The 23,996-nt window shown below is 41.7% G+C and overlaps 1 protein-coding gene across 1 annotated transcript; it reads right to left on the reverse strand.

Moving 5' to 3' along the window:
- Positions 1-2,162: 2,162 nt before the first annotated feature.
- Positions 2,163-17,705, reverse strand: yipf4 (Yip1 domain family, member 4). Its single transcript, XM_078229570.1, has 6 exons — positions 17,420-17,705; positions 10,829-10,982; positions 8,927-9,098; positions 6,224-6,301; positions 6,000-6,113; positions 2,163-4,155 (listed from the first exon to the last, which is right to left on the reverse strand). The coding sequence occupies exons 1-6, from the start codon at positions 17,505-17,507 to the stop codon at positions 4,018-4,020; spliced, it is 744 nt and encodes a 247-aa protein (XP_078085696.1). The 5' UTR covers positions 17,508-17,705; the 3' UTR covers positions 2,163-4,017.
- Between the last annotated feature and the right edge of the window lie 6,291 nt (positions 17,706-23,996).

Raw genomic sequence — 23,996 nt, forward strand, 5'->3', positions numbered from 1 at the left:
GTCATTATTTCAGCTTTTCCTCCCACCAGAACTGACAGCAAGTAGGCAGTTTCCATAAGCAACCAAGCTGAAACTTACATTCCAGAAATAAGACAATTACCTTTTTATCATGGTACAATGAAAAGACCACAGAACTTAGTTTGTTGGACAGCTGGTTAGTAATACAGAGTGATGCCAATATCACAGGTTTAATTCCTGTACTGGCTGAGATTATTCATGAAGGCTCACCCTTCTCAACCTTTCCCCTTGCCAAGGTGTGGTTATCCTCAGGTTAAATCACTACCAGTCAGCTCTCCCCTCAAAGGGGAGAGTAGCCTATGGTCATCTGGGACTATGGCGACTTTACCTTTTTATACCCAACACACTCTTCAATCTTCTCTTTAAAACTTGGTAAATATGCTGTCATAGAGTTACAATCAGGATAAAATTCAGATCAACCAGCAAGGTATTGATCTCACAAACAAAGTTTGAATCAGTCCGCAGAATTTAAATTGAATTCTTTTCGGAGTTCAGAAATAATTTACCAAAGACCAAGGTGGTTTCTAGGTGTTGAGATGATATTCCTGTCCCCAGCACACAATCGAAGTGCGACTTACAACAGAGTTGGTGACTAGTAAAGACAGTGCTTTTATGTCAGTGGAAACCTTCTTATGCCACAAATGTTAAACTGGAGATATTAATGGTGTTCCTTTAAAGCAGATACTTGGTTAGGTTAGAAAATATTAATTCATTCACATCTCCCGGCTGGAAACTTGCATGCACAAACAACTCAAAAACAACCAAAAGGACAAGTAGAAATTTCATGATTTTTTAACCGTAGCATGGACACAAAACTATTTGGGAAATGTAACCTGTTAAACTGGATCAAAAACCCCTGTAGCTAATCTGAAACAATATTTAATTCAAATTCCTGTCCAAAGTCACATGAAAAAGACAATATATTACCAGTGCTATTGAAGGTGAGGGTCTACAAGATGTCTATCTCAACTTCTAAAAATGTTTGCCAAATTTCTGTAGAAAGCTACTTATGCTTAAAACAGTATAAGATCTGAGAATGGATGGTGCCAAAAGAACAAAGGATCAAATGTAAGGGACTTTAACTGACGTACCATTTTTAATTACTGCAGAAAAGCACTCAAAGCAAATAGGTTGCTGAGCTATACATTTAAACAAGTCTTGTTCAAATAAAATATAGTAAAGTATTCTGGTTAGACCATGCCTTGTATTCTTTCAAGTTTTGGTGAACAAAGAACAGTACAGCACAGGAAACAGGCCCTTCGGCCCTCCAAGCCTGTGCCGCTCCTTGGTCCAACTAGACCAATCGTTTGTATCCCTCCATTCCCAGGCTGCTCATGTGACTATCCAGGTAAGTCTTAAACGATGTCAGCGTGCCTGCCTCCACCACCCTACTTGGCAGCGCATTCCAGGCCCCCACCACCCTCTGTGTAAAAAACGTCCCTCTGATGTCTGAGTTATACTTCGCCCCTCTCAGCTTGAGCCCGTGACCCCTTGTGATCGTCACCTCCGACCTGGGAAAAAGCTTCCCACTGTTCACCCTATCTATACCCTTCATAATCTTGTATACCTCTATTAGATCTCCCCTCATTCTCCGTCTTTCCAAGGAGAACAACCCCAGTCTACCCAATCTCTCCTCATAGCTAAGACCCTCCATACCAGGCAACGTCCTGGTAAACCTTCTCTGCACTCTCTCTAACGCCTCCACGTCCTTCTGGTAGTGCGGCGACCAAATGTGGCCTAACCAGCGTTCTATACAGCTGCATCATCAGACTCCAGCTTTTATACTCTATACCCCGTCCTATAAAGGCAAGCATACCATATGCCTTCTTCACCACCTTCTCCACCTGTGTTGCCACCTTCAAGGATTTGTGGACTTGCACACCTAGGTCCCTCTGTGTTTCTATACTCTTGATGACTCTGCCATTTATTGTATAACTCCTCCCTACATTATTTCTTCCAAAATGCATCACTTCGCATTTATCCGGATTAAACTCCATCTGCCACCTCTCCGCCCAATTTTCCAGCCTATCTATATCCTGCTGTATTGCCCGACAATGGCAATTCACAGAAGAACATGATATTGATCAGTCCACAAGCCCGCATTGAGAATGGAATGGAAAAACTTGAGTTTTCAGTCTTGAAAGGAATTGATTAGGAGAGTTTTTATTGATAAAGCTGCTCGAAATAATAGATCTGGAACATTATTGCAATCCAAATCATAATGCTAGAACAACGAAGTACATGTTCAAATTTGTATATAGCGAACTCCGCATGATCGAGAATCCCTTCGTACAAACATCAATATAAATAACAGTACAGGTTGGGTTAGTACAATAGTGGTATATCATTAAAGGGGAAGGGGTTATGTTCCTCTGCACATATACAAAGAGTCCTGTACGTGCAAAAAAAATTTACTTCTCCTTTTACACGTTTCCTAATTGCAGAATGTTTCAGATACTTAAAAAAGGCTTGATTCAGTTATAATGCAGAATAAATCTTATAAAGTGGGAATGGTCACTTGCCACATCTGTCATAATTATGCTTATGTCAAACTATGTTTTGCACCTCAACTCGACGTACGGATGCACTGAATTAGTTGAATATCTTTAGCAGGCTCCCGCACATTGCAAGATCAGTTAAAGAGTGAGTCTCTACTGCCATTGACTGTTGGGTTTCTTATATTCGTAAGTACATTGAGAGAGAAACATCTGCTTTGACAGTCAAGTAAAATTGAAGCATCTTTAGTGCCAAATTATTGCTCTTAATGGTGGTAGACCTAAGCAGTTAAGGTATGACAAATGTAAAAATGGTTCCATAAAGGAAGCTGCTTACCTCAAAAGACTATAAGACATAGCAATAGTAGTAAGCCATTCAGCCCATTGAGTCTCATCTGCCATTCAATAAGATCATGATAATCCTCAACTCCATTTGTCCACCTTATTACCCTGATTCCCTTACTGATTAAAAACCTGTTCATCTCAGCCTTGAACATAAATCATGTATTTGAACCAGCTAGTTTAAGGTCATACTAGTAGGATGGAGTTTGACCCGATAATCCAGCATAAATTTGTCCATTTTCACATTGGTTATATAGCCTGTATCCATTCTTATGGATTGTGCACTTCCATTCCATCAACCAAGTTAATTAAGCTCATTGTTCTTTTAAAAAAAAAGTTTAACACGAACGATGAAATCATGCCATGCAATTTAAACCCAACACATTTAGAGGAAAAAGTCAAGTTGTACCGTTGAATCCAAATCTGAATAAAAGGAACATAATCAGGTAAATAGTTTGTACATATTTTTTAAAAAAGGCAACCACAGACACCTTATTTGCAGTTTATTTTACAAATGCGTATGTTATTAACTCTTGTATACAACAGCCAGAAAGCAGCTAAAAAAAATCCAAGCAAAAGGCACCCAACTTAAACTGAAATTTGAACTCATCTACACAAAGTGAACTTTTAAAATGCTTGGAATAAATCAGTTTGCAGGATTGCATTGCCTTAAATAAAGTTATTTACAAAATCAATTTCACTTATTAGAATCGCATAAATCTGCACATTTTAAAAAGGTACAATGATCTCAAAACACAATGCTTTAACATGTATTTTTTTGAAATCCAAAATGCATTTGACATAAATGCACATCCTTGGCTTTTCATTCTTGATGCTTTGGCACAGGGCAGGTAGCACTGTTCCACCATCTACTCCCAGTCAAACTGGTCACAGTCTTCGTCTTCGGTCCAAGTTGTTTTCACAAAAACCAAAACAGCATAAAAAATATTAAATACAAATGTATCAAGCTTCTTTCTAGTGTTTTAAAACCTTAGAGCTATGCTTTAGACCTGAAAATAACCACTTGAAGTCTGGAGGTCAGGGAAGAAACCCATCTTCTTCAACGTGTGGAGTCAATAGCACTTCTCTTCAACAATTTCCTTTCAACAGACCTTGCCAAACTGAGTCCAAAAAGTACTTCCATTTTTAGGTCTCTTGAATATCAGACACCAGTGTACAAGGATAAAAAGTAAATATACAGAAGAAATATTGGATATATCAGAAGCGGCTTCTTTGTTTTGAATTCTTCTCCAACCAGCAGGGAAGCAGCGCTGTAAGCAGCCCAGAATACGCCAAACAGCTGAAAAATAAGATTGGTCAGTACAATTCATTACCAGGTTTGAACATCTTCAATATATTATACCAGAATAAACAAAGTGACTTGCATCCTCAATTCCACATACAGCAAATTCCAATCCTCAAAATTCATGTTGTGGGAAAGGCACTGAAGCTACACACTGTAAATTGTATATCAACAGGAGGCCAAAAAGATTCAGATCTTAACTTTTGCAGTGCACTTAACGCTGTACAAGTTTAGCATTGATGCATAAATCTGCTCCAAAAATGTTGGCAGATAAAGTTTGTACTTCTTAATCGTATCACAATAAGCTAATGGTCCAATGATAATCTTCATGCCACAATTGGGTGGCACGGTGGCACAGTGGTCAGCACTGCTACCTCACAGCACCAGGGACTCGGGTTCAATTCTGGCTTTGGGTGACTGTCTGTGTTGAGTTTGCACGTTCTCCCCAAGGTGAATTTTCCCGTCCTGCTCACCATGGGATTCATAGTGGGCGAGGGACGGACCAAGCAAAGGTCCGTTGCCTTGGGCGGGATTTTCCCGTTTCAGGACGAGCGCAACCATAAAATCCCTCCACCCGTGTCTGCATGGGTTTGTTCCAGTTTCCTCCTATAGTCCAAAGATGTGCAGGTTAGCTTGATTGGCCATGCTAAATTGCCCCTTGGTACCCCAAGACATATAGGTTAGGGGGATTAGCGAGATAAATGCGCAGGGTTACAGGGTAAGCATCGGTGCAGACTTGATAAACTGAAAAGCTCCCTTCTGCACTGTAGGGATTCTACATTTCTATTTAAAGATAATGATTTGGAACATTTTGAAGTAGGAACAACAAGATAGTTGGCATACAATAAATGGCTAATGTAGACTTAGTGCTATTGGTCACAGAAGCAAAATGAATCACGTACTTTATGGTATTCAGCAGTTTCTGTACATACATCATGACGATGTGATGACAGCTGCATTTGCAAGAAATGGCTACATGTCACTAACCAGGTGCATAAAACGTGCGATCAAAGCGAAAAAAGATCCTTCAACAAGATACATAAAAAGGTTGAAGCATTGTCCCTCTGAAATATGTCACAGTTTTTCACACACTCCAAGTATAGTAACTTACGCAAATGAAGCTAGCCATTTTGGCATAATAAATATCCAACAGCACAGGCATAATGCTCTGAGTATGGCAAGAACCTACAGCTATTTGAACAGACAGACAAGGTCTAGATTTGATATTGCAACCAAATATGTCATTTCTCATACCACAGCACACCCCCTTTGTTATTCTGACGCATCATAAGAAAGTATGGGCAAACCTTGAGTGAGGTTGAAACTCATTGCTTTGACTTAAGGTGAAAGACCTACTATTCATCCAGATGTTTCAAAGATTTTCTATGAAAATAACGTAATTAGTCAAGCTACAGAATGCTTTAGCAGTTATTTCTAAAATGGGTTGCACGTTCCCAATGGACTGGATGAGGGTTTAAATCTAACAAGGGTATTGTTCTGGAGGAAGAGAAATATGGTGTATATGAATGTCACAGGGCAAACTATTAAAATAGCTAGCTTGGAAAGAAAACAAATCAGTTGCCAGTTGAAATCAATATTTTAACTGAATTTTAAAAAAATCATACAGACAGCAGAGATCCAAAGCAAAGAAGGTTTTGGCCATCAAAGTGGGTACCTGAATTCAAGCTTCAAAGACATTAAGGCATTAAGAAATGTATCATTCATAAGAATATACCTAGTATGGTCATAATCTAGACAGAGTATCACAGCTAAAAGCAAGATTTTACATAATCACAGTAACCATCTCTTAAGATTAATACTTTCACCAATGAGACACTCACCTTTATCACTGTAGATAAAAGCTCAAAAGATTGAACAACCAAAAGGACTGGAACAATTACGATCAAAGGGAGTAGAGAATATCCAATCACGCCGAGAACCTGACCATACGCAACCTGTAAATTAGGACAGCCGAGTTATGATTTGGATTTGCAAAAATACCAGATCCATACAACAGTTATCTAGATTGGATGAAAACATACATTAAGAAATAAGCAGTACTTACCTCACCACCAAGAACCCGAGCCAATAAGAAGATAGTTAGAGATCCAATTATCCAGATTGTTATAATCCAGGAAACAACCTAAACAATTCATAACAAAACAAGATGTGGCATTTTAAAAAAAGCAACGGAAACCTGAAATAAAAACAAAGTGCTAGAGACACTCAGCATCTATGGAGAGAGAAACAGAGTTAAATCAAGTCTGTGACCTTTAACTGGAACAAAGATAAGATGTTTTCACTTGCTGGGAAAGAACAGGTAAAGAAGAAAAGGTAACACAGCAGATGGTCAATAAGACAAATTGCAATTTATCTCATTATAATCAGTACGACTAGACATCACAATCTTTAAGTAGAGATTCATAGGTGCACAAAAGTGGATTTTGTTCTCAAGGAAGTGGCCATTGTCAGCAAGACCAGCATTTATTAACTGTCTCTTCTTTCTCCGAGAAGGTGATGTGAACCTTCATAACTTGCTGCAGTTTGTATGGTTATGATACAACCAACAATGCTGTTTTGAAGGGAGCTCTAGGATTCTGATGTAGCGATAATGAAGAAATGACAATATATGTTGAAGTTATAACTGTGGGTAATTTAAAGGAGAACATGGAGGTGATAGTGTTTCTGGATTATTCTAGGTGGTGGGGATTGGAGGTTTTGCCAAAAAGCCCTGGCAAGTTGCTGCAGTGCAATCTGCAACTATGACACACTGCAGCCATGATACACATGATGCAGGAGTTAGTTTAGATGAAGAGTCAAACAAGTGGACTGTTTTGTCAGAGATGGCATTGTGCTACATCTGAAAGCACAGACTTAGTTTTCACATGTAAGCTGACAGCACACCCACTCTCTGGACTCCTCCACAGTTGCTAAATTATTAAACTGGTTAGTTGACATGCAGTACTAGAGGAGCAGAGGTTTCTTCCAATTAAATATCGAGAATACTGAAGCCATTATTTTTAGTCCCCATTCCAAACTCCGTTCCTTAGCTACCAATCACTATAGCTACTATCACTCTCCCTAGCAACAATGAGATTAAAACAGTCTGTTCACAACCTTTGTCACAGTTGATCCTAAAATGAGCTCCTGGCCTCATGTTCACACCGTCACTAAGGCCACCAATTTCCACCTCCTTAACGCTGCCCAACTTCACCCTGCCTCAGCTCATCCACTGCTGCAACCCTGGCTCATATCTTCGTTACCTCTAGACTTGGCCATTTCAATGCACTCCTGCCTGGTTTCCCATGTTCTATCCTAAATAAATTTGAGGTCGTCCGAAATTCTGCTGGACATGACCTAACTTGCACCAAGTCTTGTTCAATCATCACCTCTATACTCACTGATCGACATTGGACCTTAATCAAGCAACATATTAATTTTAAGATTCTCATTCTTGAGTATTGCTGGAGAGAGAAACACGGTGTCTAACTTTTCAACTTGCACTCATTAGGACAGATGCAAGATTATCAATTTCAAAGGTAGCTTCGAGTGCAAGACAAAAAGGGCAGCACAGTAGCACATTGGCTAGCACTGCTGCCTCTCAGCGCCAGGGACCCGGGTTTGATTCCTGGCTTGGGTCAGTGTCTGTGTGGAGTTTGCACGGTTTCCCCATTGTGCGTGAGTTTCCACCGGGTGCTCTGGTTTTCTCCCAATTCTGAAAGATGTTGGTTAGGCGCATTGACCCGAACAGGCACCGGAGTGTGGCGACTAGAGGAATTTCACAGTAACTTCATTGCAGTGTTAATGTAAGCCTTACTTGTGACTAATAAATAAACAAAAAAGCTTTGACAGCATATCTCTCTTTTCAGCAACAACTATCCTTCTTTTCAAATCCTCCCATGGTCTCACCCATCCATATCTTTGCAATCTCTTCAAGCCTCAACCTGAGGGATAGCCGAGCTCACCTAATTCTGGCCTCTTAAGCATCCCCAAATTTAATCACTCCACCATCAGTAGCTGCGACTTTAGTTGTCCAGTCCCCAAGGTCTGGAATTCTCTCCCTACACCACTCTACCTCACGACCTCGCTTTTCTTTAAGACATTTCTTAAAACCTCTGCTCAAGCTTTTGGTCATCTGACTAGTATTTCTGTATATGGCTGTGTCACATTATGTTTTATAATGCTTCTGTGAAGTGCCTGGGGACCTTTTATTACATTAAAGGCGCTGTATAAGTTGTTGTTGCAGCCACAGCCATCCTGGCCAGTGTGCAGCAGACCCCACTAATAGTTTACATAATAGGAACAGACCATTCAGCTCCTAGAGCATGTTTCCCATTACAATTAGGCCAGAGATAGTACATGTCATAACATCAATTTCCTGCTTTTGCTCCCTGTTCCTTGAGGCGCTTACTGAACAAAAAGCTACGCACCTCAGTATTGAAAATTTGAATTGACCCAGGACCTGCAGTTTTGGGACAAGAATTCCTGGTTTCCACTTCCTTTGGTATGAAAAAGTGCTTCTTGATTGCACTCCCAAATGACTGGTTCTAATTTTAAAATACTGTCTTCTTGTTTTGATTCCCCCACCAGAGGCAGTAAGTACAAAGTAAGTATCAAATCCATTTATTATTTTGCTGGCACATCCTGTCAGTTATTGTATTCAAGGGTCATGCTTTCCACCAAACGGCAGGAAAAATACTCCATATTGCACCTTTTAACTTATAGCTGATATTAGTCTTATCTGTTGCCCCATCACCAATACACTTACTCGGAATTGTCCATATAGCGAGATCATTGAAAACAAGAGGACCACGGCCAGCGGCCCCCAGAAGTCAGGATTATCTCTCACCACCTGTCTATTGAATCCCAGTGATGGCATTGGCATCAACACACATCGGATTTTGTAGTAGATATCCTTTAGATCAATGTCCAACTCCTCCCTGCAGCATTAAAAGAGATTTAAGATAACAGAAGTGAGAGTTGATATCCGAAACATTATACTAAATACATCTTAAAAACAAGAAGCAGCCCAAAATCAGTCTCTAAAGGGACCATGAGCACTGATTCCTATGTCACTGAGCACCAGCCTATAAGGGTATCCTTTGCTTTCCTAATAGTTCAGTTGCCAGCATGCTTTGATCTCAATTAACAGGGCAGCAGCAAGGTTGGTGCATGTGTAAACATTAATTGAAGCAGGCAGGCTCAGCTGTAAACTTTTTCTTTAACCGAACTTCTCACTGCCTGTTACCATTCACATTCCTGGCTAACAAATGGAGATGACAGACTGTGAGGCAGATGAGACTGTTAGGCAGATGATCAAAGTATGACCATAATGAAACCATTCACCATGATCAGTGTCTTCAGCAAGGAAGAGGGAGGAAACTCTTCCTTGCTGAACCTAAAGGAGGTTTGCGATTAAGAACTTACTCACAGGGCGACCACCCAATTTAGCGGAAAGCCCGACCACCCAATTTAGCGGAAAGCCCATGGAGTTCTTTCTCCAAATGGATAAAGTTAGCGTCCATCACTGAAAATTCAGTTAATAGAAAACACCAAATGCATCTCTAATTGTCAACCAAAACTGAATTTTAAACCTACCACAGCTCCATTGAAAAAAAAACACAAAAAGCATTTATCAGGGCTGCAGTAGATTAAAAAAAACAGAATTTTTGTTTTACATTGATGATTTTTAAAAAAATTGATTAGCCACATTCTTTTAATTGTGTCTCTATTCTCAAAGAACCAAAAGGGAAAATAATCGAAGCATTTGACATGAACAATACTTTAAGGAGTTTTTTAAAAATTCAAGCTGAGTTAAGTAATTTCAAGGTATGAGAGAAGGCATTTAAAAGCTGGATCTCAAACCGCCTGCAGTTTCATGATTCTGTAGTCGTGATCTCCATTAGTTAATACTCGAATTACAGAAACATTTGCCAAGTTGTATTAAATGGGCTGTGACTCTCAATGCAAGATCACATATTCAAATGCCCAGAACAATGAAACAATGATCTTGGCAGCCTATGACAATACACATGACCAGGACATCCGTTAAACAGTACGAAATCTACTCAATCAACCTACACCAGAACTTCAGAGGATCTCAGATTGAAGCCCAAACAAAACTGATCTGGTTAGACAGTGTTCCTTCTCTCTTCCAGCCACTTTGTCAATAAAACCACGGAAGATAATGGTTGCTTGTGGGCATGGGTAAGGGAAATTGCAATATTTTTGGAAGTAAAAAATAGTACATTAAATACAGGCCCTCCTCCCCCCGATTTATTGCTTGTAACAAGTCTACACCGTGTGCTTAATTTCTACTTTGAACTTTTGTACAGCTTTCAGAGGTCCATTTCATATTATGTATTCAGCCAGATACGTAGAGAAATGGCAGCACTTGCAGATAAGGAATGCTAACCCTTGGACGGCAAATGGCTGTTCAGTCACAAATTTATTAATGCAATTTAAAAAATTTAATTCTTGGGATGTGCACATTTTATTAGTCATCACTATTTGCCATTGAGTAAGTGGCAGTGAACCTACTTGAACCCCTTCAGTATGTGGGATGAAGGTACTCTCCCACAATGCAGGTTTTGTTAGTATCCAAATTTAAATATTTATCTCATGCATACACATTATATTAAACATATACCACCAAAAGAATTAGACATACAGGAGCGGTTTTGAGTCCTCAGAATCATCTTCCTCCACCTCCAGAAGCCATCCATATCCCCTTTTCCTGAGGAACGCAGTTGCTGAGGCATCTTTTGCAGAATCTGCATCCATATTAAGCTTAACCTCTGGGGCAGCCATAGAACCACTGAGGTCTACAAAAAGATTAAGCAGAAAATGTCATAACAGCTAGAATTCAAGAAGACATCCACGGAATTTTAATATTGAGTTCCAAATAAACTGCATATACAATAAGTTTAAACAAATGCACTCCCACATTTTCTTCTGGCCAAAGATAGGTTTCACTGTGGATAAACACCACCCAAAGACTACACAGAAATCTTTTAATGAACACACTAAAATAAATTTTCACAAAAAGGAATCTTTAATTAATGAACAGACTTGCACCACAAGAAATACAGATTAAAAAGCCAAAGTTATCTGGAAGACACTATGATCTTCCTCTCCACCTAATTCCCTCAAACATTGTGCTCACCCCTTTTTACCTCTATTAAATAGCCTTCAAAAACACAATGTGAAGAGCACGCATCAACATTTTACATTAATTAGGCTCATCTCACTGTTGCCTTCACCATTGTATCATGCAGCCAATTTCCAGAATTTATTCTGTTAACCTAAATCTTACACATCCATGTAGTCTTCAGGACCTGCCAATTTCATAATTCTCTAAATTCATTCACTCCACAAACCCGTTTAGTTTTCTGCTTTCCTCTGAATAGTTGGGGATTTCCAGTTTCATTTTTAAAAATTTATTTGTGGGACATGGGCATCGCTGGCTGGCTAGCATTTATTGCCCATCCCTAGTTTCCCTTGAGAAGATGGTGGTGAGCTGCCTCTTGAATCATTGCAGTCCATGTGCTGTGGGTTGACCCACAGTGCCATTAGGGAGGGAATTCCACGATTTTGACCCAGCAACTGCAAAGGAATGGCAATATATTTCCAAGTCAGGATGGTGAGTGGTTTGGCGGGGAACTTGCAGGTGGTGGTGTTCCCATATATCTGCTGCCCTTGTCCTTCTAGATGGAAGTGGTCGTGGGTTTAGAAGGTGCTATCTAAGGATCTTTGGTGAATTGCTCCAGTGCATCTTGTACATCCTCATACTCTTCCAGAAAACAGACAAGTCCACAACTTCAATCAGTGCCCTTTGAAAATTTTCCACAGCTAAAAGAATGAAGATTTTGCTTCACCCAACAGCCATATTTAAATAAAACATTACAACAGATAAGGTAATTTTGTTTCTTAATCTTGGTCAGAGTGCAGGTGGTAATCTTGTTGGAAAACTAAATTGGGTAACTTTTCCATTGGTAATTGAAACAATTTGCCTGCTTTCTACCCTGCATAAGCACAAATGACTCAATACATATTTGACCTGACAAACCAGATTAACCACATATTAAATAACAACTTGCATTTACAGGATCATAGAATCATCACAGCATAGGAGACCATTCGGTTTCCTGTATTTGTATTGGCTTTCCAAATGAGCAATTCCCTCAGTGTTGTCCCCTTGTCGTCTCTCTATAATGCTGCACATTCCCCAAGTCTTCAATGTAATGAGACATCCCCAAGTGCTTCACAGGAATGTAATGAGACAAAATTTAACATCAAGGAGATTTTAAGATAGATAGGTGATGAAAAAGTTAGTTAAAGTAGTAGATTTTAAGGAGCATCTTAAATGAGTAGAGAGTTGAAGAGGCAGCAAGGTGCAGGGGAAGAATTCAAGAGCACAGTGTTTCAATGAGAAAACATGGCTACCAATTGTGGGGCAAAGGAAGTGGGGTGCACAACAGCCCAGACTTGTCATTAAAGGTACATTTGGAAGATAACATCTAAGTTATGATATATCATACTGCTGAAAGGCAGCATGTAGATAAGAATAAGAAAGGGGCTCAGAAAAGATCCTTTGACGACTTCAGGGGTAATGGCTTCGGGTAGGAAGAGAAGCCATTCCAGGAGATTCCCTGGATATGACTGGATAAACAAGAGCAGAACCAGACATAGGAAGTCCCCGCAGTTAAGTCAAGAATTCCAAGGAAGGTCAGAATACCATGCTCATTTGTGACTTTGATCTGGGCTGTCTCAGTGCTGAGACAGAAAAACTGACACTGCAACTCTTCGGGCAGAAACCAAAATTATAGCTTTTAATTAAGTAAGCAGTACTTAGGAGCAAATTAAAGACTCTTAGTCGTTAGTCACAGCTCCAGGGACCTGGGTTCGATTTCCGGCTTGGGTCACTGTCTGAGTAGAGTTTGCACATTCTCCTCGTGTCTGCGTGGGTTTCCTCCGGGTGCTCCGGTTTCCTCCCACAGTCCAAAGATGTGTGGGTTAGGTTGATTGGCCATGCTAAAATTGCTCCTTAGTGTCCTGAGATGCGTAGGTTAGAGGGATTAGCAGGTAAATATGTAGGGATATGGGGGTAGGGCCTGGGTGGGATTGTGGTCAGTGCAGACTCAATGGGCCAAATGGCCTCTTTCTGCACTGTAGGGTTTCTATGGTTCTAGTATATCAAAGGCTCTGAATTTAGTATTTATTAAAGCAATGCACAAAGGTTCAAGATTGCTCTCAAAATCTCAATCTGAAATTCAATTGTTAAAGAAATTCTTCAAAATAATAACTGCGATATTCATAGAGGAAGAACAATTTGGACAATGCATCAAGAATACACATTTCTTACACTGGGTAATATGTGTAGGTGATGCAAAAATGCCAGATTCTGTATTGGAAGTAAAAATTCTGACTGGCCAATAATTTATAATGTATCTAGTTCAGTGCTGTCCAATAAAAATTACTAACCAGCCACAGGCATGTAGCCACAATGACACAAGATATATTGCTTTAATGCCACGCAATAGAAGTCAGCGCACTTCATGTATATTTTACTTAAACACCTTTCCCCATTTTTACTGAACACTCACACTGATCAATAAACACTCGTACATTTTACCTTTATCTTAACATTAACAAAAAAGTGTAGTGCATGCATATACAGTGCAATTACAAGTATTACAATCACATTCCTAATGACCATACTTAATTTTTTTGACTGAATTCAATTATTTACATCTGATTCCCAGCTAGCAACAGATGGCCAATGGCTTACATATTGGATAATATGGTTAATTAAGTGGAAATGTTAAAACTGAAGCAATTCGATGTTGCATTAAGTCAACATTATAAAAAACTTTGTCTTCATTATGAAAATGACAAAACTGCAGAAAGAAATAGAAACATTAGCTCCCCACTCTATTCACATTCCAACTTTTAAGACTGGTCACAATAACTGAACCTACTTTTAAAAGGTTTATTCTTTTATGGGATGTAAATGTCGCTGGCAAGGTCAGCATTTGTTGTCCATCCCTAATTCCCCTTGAACTAAGTGACTTGCTAGACCATTCCAGGGGGCACTTAAGAATCAACCATACTGGCGCGGGCCTGGAGTCACATGTAGCCAGATCAGTAAGGATGGCCGATTTACTTCCCTCAAGGGACTTAAGAGAACCAGATGAGGTAACAACAATCAACGATAGTTCCAAGGTCACCATTACTAAGACTAGTTTTCAATTCCAGAATTTTTATTAATTGGATTTGAACTCATGACCCCAGAGCATTAGTTCTGTAGAAGTGTCATATGGCCTCAAAGGATTAACACTGTTTCTCTCACCACAGATGCTGCCAGACCTGCTGAGTAAATCCAGCATTTTTTGTTTTTATCCCCAGAGCATCAGCCTGGGCCTCTGGAACACTAGTCCAGTGACATTACCACTGCACAACCATCTTCCCATGTTGGGTGTATGAAGTCTAGGATGGTTTAGTTTCACATTGAAGTAATTAAGGCAATACATAATTTAAAATTATTTCTACTTTATTGAATTGAATGCAATGAGTTGATCTTTTAGAAATAACTTGTCTTCATGGTCTGGTGTGGAGCGGATCGTCAAAGGACATCATACCTCTGATACAGATTGCTCACAAAGACAATCTCATATCAGGACAAAACTGGTTTGATTACTTGTTCAGACAATGTGTGCAATTTTGTCTGCAGTAGACCTGATTATTTGATCTGTTAATCAGATAAGGAGATTGTTCCCTATTAGCAACATGAATGAATTTTGGGAAAGTCCGAGTGTCAGCCCATGGGACCTTTTTAGTCAAAGCAGTTCAGGCTGGAAATAAATATGATGAACTTTCACCACTGCTTTAAGTTCCTGGATTGTGCAACATACTCAAGTTTTATGGAAAGATAGAAGAAAGTCTGGACTGCAGAGTTCCAGGCCCTGTTATGGTGGTATGGGAAAATGGTTTTACATTAAATTACTTCTCTTTAGGTTAACTTTACCAGCAGCTCATTAAGGAAAGTAATATTGAATCTCAATATCGAAGATCCTGCACTTTGTGGATTAATAGACCCAAAACAAAAATGCATTACTAGTTCCAAGTCTCATACGATAGCCTAACTTGGAAAACAGAGAGCATCAAGGAAGGTAGAACTGTTTTGGTTCCAAGAACTATATACCTGCTAATTTCATTAAATGGCCATTCCAAATCACACTTTAGAAAGGCAAGCAATCTACTCTGTCTTTGCTTAGACGGAACAGCAATTTAGGAAACAGATTATGTAGAGGTTAAGAATTCAAATAGTGGGTTAAGTGGAATTCTGTTACAAACAGGATTAGCATGGAGTGGGGGAGGAGGGCACAAAAAATAAACAGAACTAAGTTCAATATAACATTGAGCGTTCTACAAAATCCTCAAAACGATGGGACAAGGTTGATAACTCTGCCCTACACAAGGAATATCAAATTGTCCAAATTAGCAGGTTTGCTTCATGTTGCAAGGGAGTCAAGAGTTGTGACAGTTGGGGCAAACAGAAAGTGGAGACAAGAATCAGATCAACTATTGATGCCAAAGCAGGCTCAAAGGGCCGAATAACCTATTCCTACTCCAAAGTCCTATGTTATGTAAAGCATAGTAAAGCTTCAGTAGTGCAATTTTCCCAGCAGTATATAAGGCTCTTTTCCTACCCAAGAAACCTGTGATATCAATATGCATGTAAACGTTTCTGCTTTTCCTCTTAAATCGTGGAAGATGCCCATCTGTACAATTCTTGATTACATCTTTCAAACTTTGTAGAACATTTTAAGCTTCTACAATAATTATGATTCAATAAGTCATAAGTGGCATTATTTGTAACTTTGACAATGATGCACTCTCTATCCTCATTCTTTTCAACACCTCTATAGTCTTTGGTTGATCAAACACAGGAACACACCAACACCTCCAACATCTTTTCTCTGTTGTCTGAGTGGGACTGCCCTCACCCATTTTCATTCACCTACCCAACTGTAGCCATGGCTGCTCTTCCCATCCTGATGACTGTTACTCCTAAAGATCCCTATGACAGATCTATTTTACTTCCTCCCACATTCTGAAAGACATGCTGGCTAGGTGCATTGACCCGAACAGGCGCCAGACTGTGGCGACTAGGAGAATTTCACAGTAACTTCATTGCAGCATTAATGTAAGCCTTACTTGTGACTAATAAATAAATCCATGATCCCCTCATCTACATGAAATTCCATGGCAATATCAATCAAAGACAGAGGGTCACCTTCTAGATGTACTCATGCCACCTTGCTGTACCTCCATCATTTCTCCCAGACCTTCAACTGTTTGTCTTGTCAGCCTACTTGCTTGCTCCCCAATCCTGAATGTTTTGTCTGGAAGAAATTGCAACTCATAAGGTAGGCCAAAATTACGGCCATGAACTGTGCAATTTTCTCAAAACCCACCTCATTGACCACATGCCTAAAACACATCCTAATACTGTCTTCTTTGACTTGGCATCAATTTGTGTCTGACCACACCTTGGGACATTTACTTGCATTATAGATGCAATGAAAATGCAAGTCATTGCTGAATTATCATGATCCCAGAGGGCAATTTGAGAATGTCATCAGCAGAAGTAAAATGTACTGAATGCCCCTGAAACAAAAAAGCGGCGGGAGCCTGGGTGAAAGTGAGTAGGCATTTGGGACATGGGTTCAAATCCTGCCAGGGCTGACAGAAATGTCTGTTAACCTCTCAGACATTTAGTTAAGATCAAGCATCAGATCAAGCCGAAGATGGGGTGCAACACCGTATCTTGTCAGCTTGGATCTTGATTGTCTCTAATGCAGACCTTGAATTAGATTCAATTGGACTTTGAATTTGGATTTTGGAGAAAGCAAGGAATGCATCTGGGTTCACCTGGTCTATTCTGGACTTTAAAGATGGAGTAAAAAAAATGTCTGTTACTATAATAACCTTGTAACCAACAGGATTTGAGCCTTTTGAATTATTTGGGATGGGCCTGCAACACAAAACTGTGCGTAATGTAATAGAGAAGTCAGGGAGCACAAAATCCAAACATCACCAAGAAATAGAGAGGCAACTTTCCCAGGTTGTGAAGGAATCATCTTTTCCACAGCAGCCTTGTGTTCCACCCACCCAGACTATCAGTGCCCTCATTCACTCACTCATACCCAGCCACCCCCCCCTCCCCTCCCCAAACATCAACAAACTTTGGGCCTACCTTCACCGTCAGCTGAAGAGACGAAGGTGAAGTCCCCGTTGCTGGGGGTGAAATGCTGCCGTGGCAGGCCGCTGCTGTGCGAGCTCATGGCGCCGGTACCGCTGAGGCGGAGACAGGGATTAGGAGAGGGGAAGCGGACCGGGGGACTCCAGAGGCCCCGCGCGAACGTCCGCCGTTTACCGTCCGATCGCCTCGCGCCCCTCCGCCGCTATCGTCACCCTGGCTTCCCCGATGATGTCGTCACACAAAAGCCGAACACCTCCCCAGCCGAGCGCGCATGCGGAGAAACTCCCCCAGCCGAGCGCGCATGCGGAGAAACTCCCCCAGCCGAGCGCGCATGCGGAGAAACTCGACCAGCCACAGGAGGATGCGGAAAAACTCCATCAACCGAGCGCGCATGCGGAGAAACTCCCCCAGCCGAGCGCGCATGCGGAGAAACTCGACCAGCCCCAGGAGGATGCGGAAAAACTCCATCAACCGAGCGCGCATGCGGAGAAACCCCCCCTCCACAACGAGCCGGTGATGAGGGGGTGCGGCCGGGAAGAAGGGGCGTGGCTGCGCAGGAGGCGTTGCCGATGCCGGTTACGCTCCCCGCCCAGGTCCCGCCCCCACCCACTTCCCAACACAGCGCTCTCTCATTGGACCTCGCGAACGGCCAACTGAAATTCTCCTTGCTTGCCTAAACTTTTGGCGGGTAAACACCAAAGTGCCATTAAATGTTTTCGTTCGTGTCCCTGAGGTGAGTTCTGATATTAGTCGTCCCCAGTTTAGAATAACAAACAGTATGAGGAATGATAGCGGGATCTATATACTTTTTGAAAGTGGGTGTCGCAAAAAAAAAGCCGATGGAATGAAACGGGGTTTAAATATCCCCGCTCGGGGGCCGTCGCCTCCTGTTGATGTGAGTCGGCGCCGGCCGGGGTCATGGTGGCAGGGGGCGGGGAGGGCTGTGATGTGTAGTATATGCGGTTGTGTTTTTACTGTCCGTGCACAATAATACATCTCCTCGGGTTGAGTTCGATCCGGCCTTCCACCCTGGACATGGGTCTGAATCAGCCCGAGAGGAGCCGGTGCGTTCAGCTGCTGTTCCAATCAGTTCCGATAGCAACTTGCACTGAAATATCGGCTTGTACACCATAACCCTCCCCAACTCTGGGCATTTCAGGGGAGCGCTTTGTGTTAACCAGAACCACAGGAGAAGAAATGAGGACAGGTGGCCAAAAGTCTTAACTGAAGAGGTAGGCTTTTAGGAATGTCTTTTTTTTTAAAAAAGAGAGATTTAGAGGGAATTCTAGAGGTTAGGGCCCAGGAATCTCAACGCACAGGCACCAATGGTGGAGCGATTAAGATCTGGGATCCTCAAGTGGCCAGAGTTAGTTGAGTGCAGATAGTTCTCACTTTGGGCTGACTTATATGTGGTCAGACTGGCCTTGTACCTTTTATGGTTTATTTTTTCTTCATTGTCTCTTTGCATGCCCACTTTTATTGTGTATTACTTGAAATGTGTGCCAGTATATGCAAAGTAACAACAAAATAATTAATACAAGAATTGATTGTAGGACAACTGACAGATTGTTTCTATGTACCAATTGGATGTAAAAATAATGTGTTAACCATTGGCTTCAATGACTGAAGTATTTTAAAATAAGATGGTTGTGTTTACTGAAGTCAGTCAATAAAGATAATGTAAATTTTAGTGTGAAACTTCTGTTGAGAAGTATGTCAAATTTATTTGGGTATCCTGACAGCAGTTTATATCCTATCCCATGCGGATGTGAAGACTGCACTTGATGAAATACCAACACATATGGTAATTGACAAAACATCCAGGGTCTTTCCATCATGGCTGGATATTCAATCAGGCTAATCTCAAGAATGTCCTATCAAGATACAATCAACATGTCTCCTGTCCCACAAGAAGCCCAAACATCCTTCACCACTGCTACACAAACATGCCAATTGCTCTATCCCCCATCTGCACTTTGGCAAATCAGACCACAAGGCTGTGCTCCTGCTCCCGGCTTACAAGCAGAAACTGAAGCATCAGAATCCAATAAAGAAAGTCATGCAATGTCTGAGCCAACATCTCCTATGGGACTGCTTTGAATGGTGGACTGGTCAATATACAAGAACTCGGTGACCAACCTAAATAAGTACGCCACTACAGTAACAGACTTCATTAGTAAGTGTGTAGAAGACTGTGTACCAAAGAAGCTATTCTGAGTGTTTCCCAACCAGAAACCATGGATGAACAGGGATATCTTCTGCCTACTGAAGCTCGGGTCTGATGTGTCCAAGTTGGGTGACTCTGACCTATACAAGAAATCCAGATATGATCTACAGAGAACCATCAGAGATGCCAAGAGATAATACCGGACCAAGCTAGAATCCCAGGCAAGCCACGTGAACACCCATTGATTGTGGCAAGGTCTGCGCAACATAATAGGCTACAAGATGAAGACGTGTAGAAATGCTGGCAACAATGCATCACTCCACAATAAGCTCAACGCATTCTATGTTCGTTTTGAGCAGGGGACCAGCGAGGGGTCGTCATCTACCCTGACAGTCTCGGTCGAACCGGTCCAAGGTCACCATCACAGATGTCAGATCAGCCTTCTTGAAAGTTAACCCACAGAAAGTGACTGGCCCGATGGGGTCCCCAGCCAAGCACTTAGATCCTGCACAGACCAGCTGGCGCGAGTATTCACAGACGCCTTTAACCTCTCTTTACTCTGATCTGAAGTTCCTATCTACTTCAAAAAGACGACCATCATCCCTGTACCAAAGAAAAGTCAGGCAGCGTGCCTTAATGACTACTGTCTGGTGGCTCTGACATCCATCATTATTAAGGGCTTCAAAAGGTTAGTCATGGCAGACAACAACTCTGGTCTTCCAGATTGCTTGGATCCACTAGACTTTGCCTATCGCCTTAACAGGTCCACAGAGGACAGCATCTGCCTGGCACTACACTCTACCCTGGAACACCAACGCCTCTACTTTCTCAGTAGGCGAAGGAAGTTCGGCATGTCTGCTCGACTCTCGCCAATTTTTACAGATGCACCATAGAAACATCCGGAAAGGATGCTATCACAGCTTGGTGTGGTCCTTCTCTGACCAAGGCCCCAAGAAATTACAAATGGTTGTGAACGTAGCCCAGTCTATCACATAAACCAGTCTCCCATTCATTGACTCCGTCTACACTTACCGGTGCCTCAGAAAAGCAGCCAGCATAATCAAAAACCCCATACACCCAGGACATTCTCTCTCCCACCACCTTCTGTCAGGAAAAAAAATACAAAAGTCTGAGGTCAAATACTAACCGACTCAGGAACAACTTCTTCCCTGCTGCCATCAGACTTTTGAATGGACCTACCATATATTAAGCTGATCTTTCTCTACACCCTAGCAATGACAGTAACACTATATTCAGTACCCTCTTCTTTCCTTCTCCCCTATGTACTCTGAGTACGTAGCCATTTTTTGGCCCGGACGGGGTACTCGGACGAGCACTCAGATTCTGCGCGGATCAGCTGGCGGAGGTATTCGCAGACATCTTCAACCGCTCTTTACAACAATCAGGTCCCTATCTGCTTTAAGAAGATGACCATCATCCCGGTACCTAAGAAAAACCAAGCAGTGTGCCTTAATGACTATCGGCCGGTGGCTCTGACATCCATCATTATGAAGTGCTTCGAAAGGCTAGTCATGGCACAAATCAATTCCAGACTACCTGGATCCACTACAGTTCACCTACCGCCGCAACAGGTCCACAGCAGATGCCATCTCCCTGGCCCTGCAGTCAACCTTGGAACACCTAGATAACAAAGACATCTATGTCAAACTCCTATTTATTGACTACAGCTCAGCCATCAACACCATTATTCCCACAAAACTCATCTCCAAACTCTGTGGCCTGGGCCTCGGCTCTTCCCTCTGTGACTGGATCCTGAACTTCCTAACTCACAGACGACAATCAGTAAGGATTGGCAACAACACCACCTCCACAATCATCCTCAACACTGGTGCCCCACAAGGCTGTGTTCTCAGCCCCCTACTATACTCCTTTTATACCTATGACTGTGGCCAAATTCCCCTCCAATTCGATTTTCAAATATGCTGACGCCACCACCAAAGTGGGTCGGATCTCAAACAATAACAAAACAGTACAGGAATGAGATAGAGAATCTGGTGAACTGGTGCGGCGACAATAATCTCTCCCTCAATGTCAACAAAATGAAGGAGATTGACATCGACTTCAGGAAGCGTAAAAGAGAACATGCCCCTGTCTACATCAACGGGGATAAAGTAGAAAGGGTCGAGAGCTTCAAGTTTTTAGGTGTCCCGATCACCAACAACCTGTCCTGATCCCCCCCCCCCCGTGCTGACACTATAGTTAAGAAAGCTCACCAACGCTTCTACTTTCTCAGAAGACTAAGGAAATTTGGCATGTCAGCTACGACTCTCACCAACTTTTACAGATGCACCATAGAAAGCATTCTTTCTGGTTATATCACAGCTTGGTGTGGCTCCTGCTCTGCCCAAGACCGCAAGGAACCACAAAAGGTCGTGAATGTAGCCCAATCCATCACGCAAACCAGTCTCCCATCCATTTACTCTGTTTACACTTCCCACTGCCTCTGCAAAGCAGCCAGCATAATTAAGGACCTCACACACCCTGGACATTCTCTCTTCCACCTTCTTCCATCAGGAAAAAGATACAAAAGTCTGAGGTCACGTACCAACCTACTCAAGAACAGCTTCTTCCCTGTTGCCGTCAGACTTTTGAATAGACCTATCTAGCACTAAGTTGATCTTTCTCTACACCCTAGCTATGACTGTAACACTACATTCTGCACTCTCTTGTTTCCTTCTCAATGAACGGTATGCCTTGTCTGTATAGCGCGCAAGAAACAATACTTTTCACTGTATGCTAATACATGTGACAATAATAAATCAAATCAATTTATGAACTGTATGTTTTGTCTGTATAGTGCAAGAAACAATACTTTTCACTTTATCCCAATGCATGTGACAAATCGGATCAAAAACACCTGGATAACAAGGACATTTACGTCAACCTCCTATTTATTGACTACAGCTCACTCCAAACTCCGTGGCCTAGGGCTGTGCTCCTCCCCCTGCAACTGGATCCTCAACTTCCTAACTCATAGACGGCAATCAGTAAGGATAGCTAACAACACAACCTCCACAATTATCCTCAGCACTGGTGCCCCGCAAGGCTGTGTCCTCAGCCCCTTACTATAATCTTTATACATTTATGACTGTGGCCAAATTATGCTCCAACTCCATCTTCAAGTTTGCTGATGACATCACTGTAGAGGGTTGGGTCTCAAACAATGATAAGACGGACTACAAGAAAGAGCTGGAGAAGTTGGTGAAATATTGCAACAACAATAATCTCTCCCTCAGTGTCAGTAAAACAAATGAGCATTGTGCATAGAAAGCATAGTGGAGGACATCCCCTGTCTACATCAATGGTGCTGAAGTGGAGATGGTTGACAGCTTCAAGTTTCTAGGTGTTCAGATCACTAACAATCTGTCCTCAACTCTCCACACCAATGCTACAGTTTAGAAAGCTCACCAATACCACCTACTTTCTCAGAAGGCTGAGGAAATTTGGCACGTCCACCACGATTCTCACCAATCTTTACAGATGCACCATAGAAAACATCCTGTCCAGTTGTATCACAGCTTGGTATGGCTCCTGCCCTGACCAAGACCGCAAGAAACCACAAAGGGTTGTGAACTTATCCAGTCCATCACGCAGACCATTGACTCAGTCTACACTCCCCGCTGCCTCGGAAAAGCAGCCAGCATAATCAAGGACCTCACGCACCCCAGACATTCTCTCTTCCACCTTCTGTTCAGAAAAAGATACAGAAGTCTGGAAGCACATACCAATGGACTCAAGAACAGCTTCTTCCCTGCTGTCATCAGACTTTTGAATGGTCCTATCATATATTAAGTTGATCTTTCTCTTCACCCTTCCTGTAACTGCAACACCATATTCTGCATAGTATCCTTTTCCCTATGGACTTCATGAAAAGTATGCTTTGCCTGTATAGCGCAAGAAACAGTGCGTTTCACGGTATCGCAGCACATGTGACAAATCAAATCAGATAACACTTACTTATGGAACGAGAATTGTAAAGAAAACCAGAGAATGCTGGAAATATTAAGCAGGCCAGGCAGCATCAGTGCAGAAAAACAGAGTTAACTTTTCAGATCGATTACCCTTCAAAAGTCTAGGGCTGCTTTAAAAAAAGAGCCAAATCAAAGTTACGTTCACTGCATCAGACTTGAAGCTTGACAAGACTGCCAATGAGCAGTGATAGTGGAAATAATTTAAGGTTTTGAGTTAAGAATATCATAGAATCTTGTGTACCAGTGTTTATACTCCACAGAAGCCCACTCTCACTTCAGTTGTCTCATCTCATCCTGCCTTCATAGTCCTCTATTCCCTTCTCCTTCATCTATGCATCAAGACTTGCCTTAAATGTGTCAATGTTAGGTATTCAACTACTTTATGTAACTATATATGTTTCACATTGCTGCC

Source organism: Mustelus asterias, chromosome 15, assembly GCF_964213995.1.
Source record: "Mustelus asterias chromosome 15, sMusAst1.hap1.1, whole genome shotgun sequence".
In the NCBI taxonomy this organism is placed as follows: domain Eukaryota; kingdom Metazoa; phylum Chordata; class Chondrichthyes; order Carcharhiniformes; family Triakidae; genus Mustelus; species Mustelus asterias.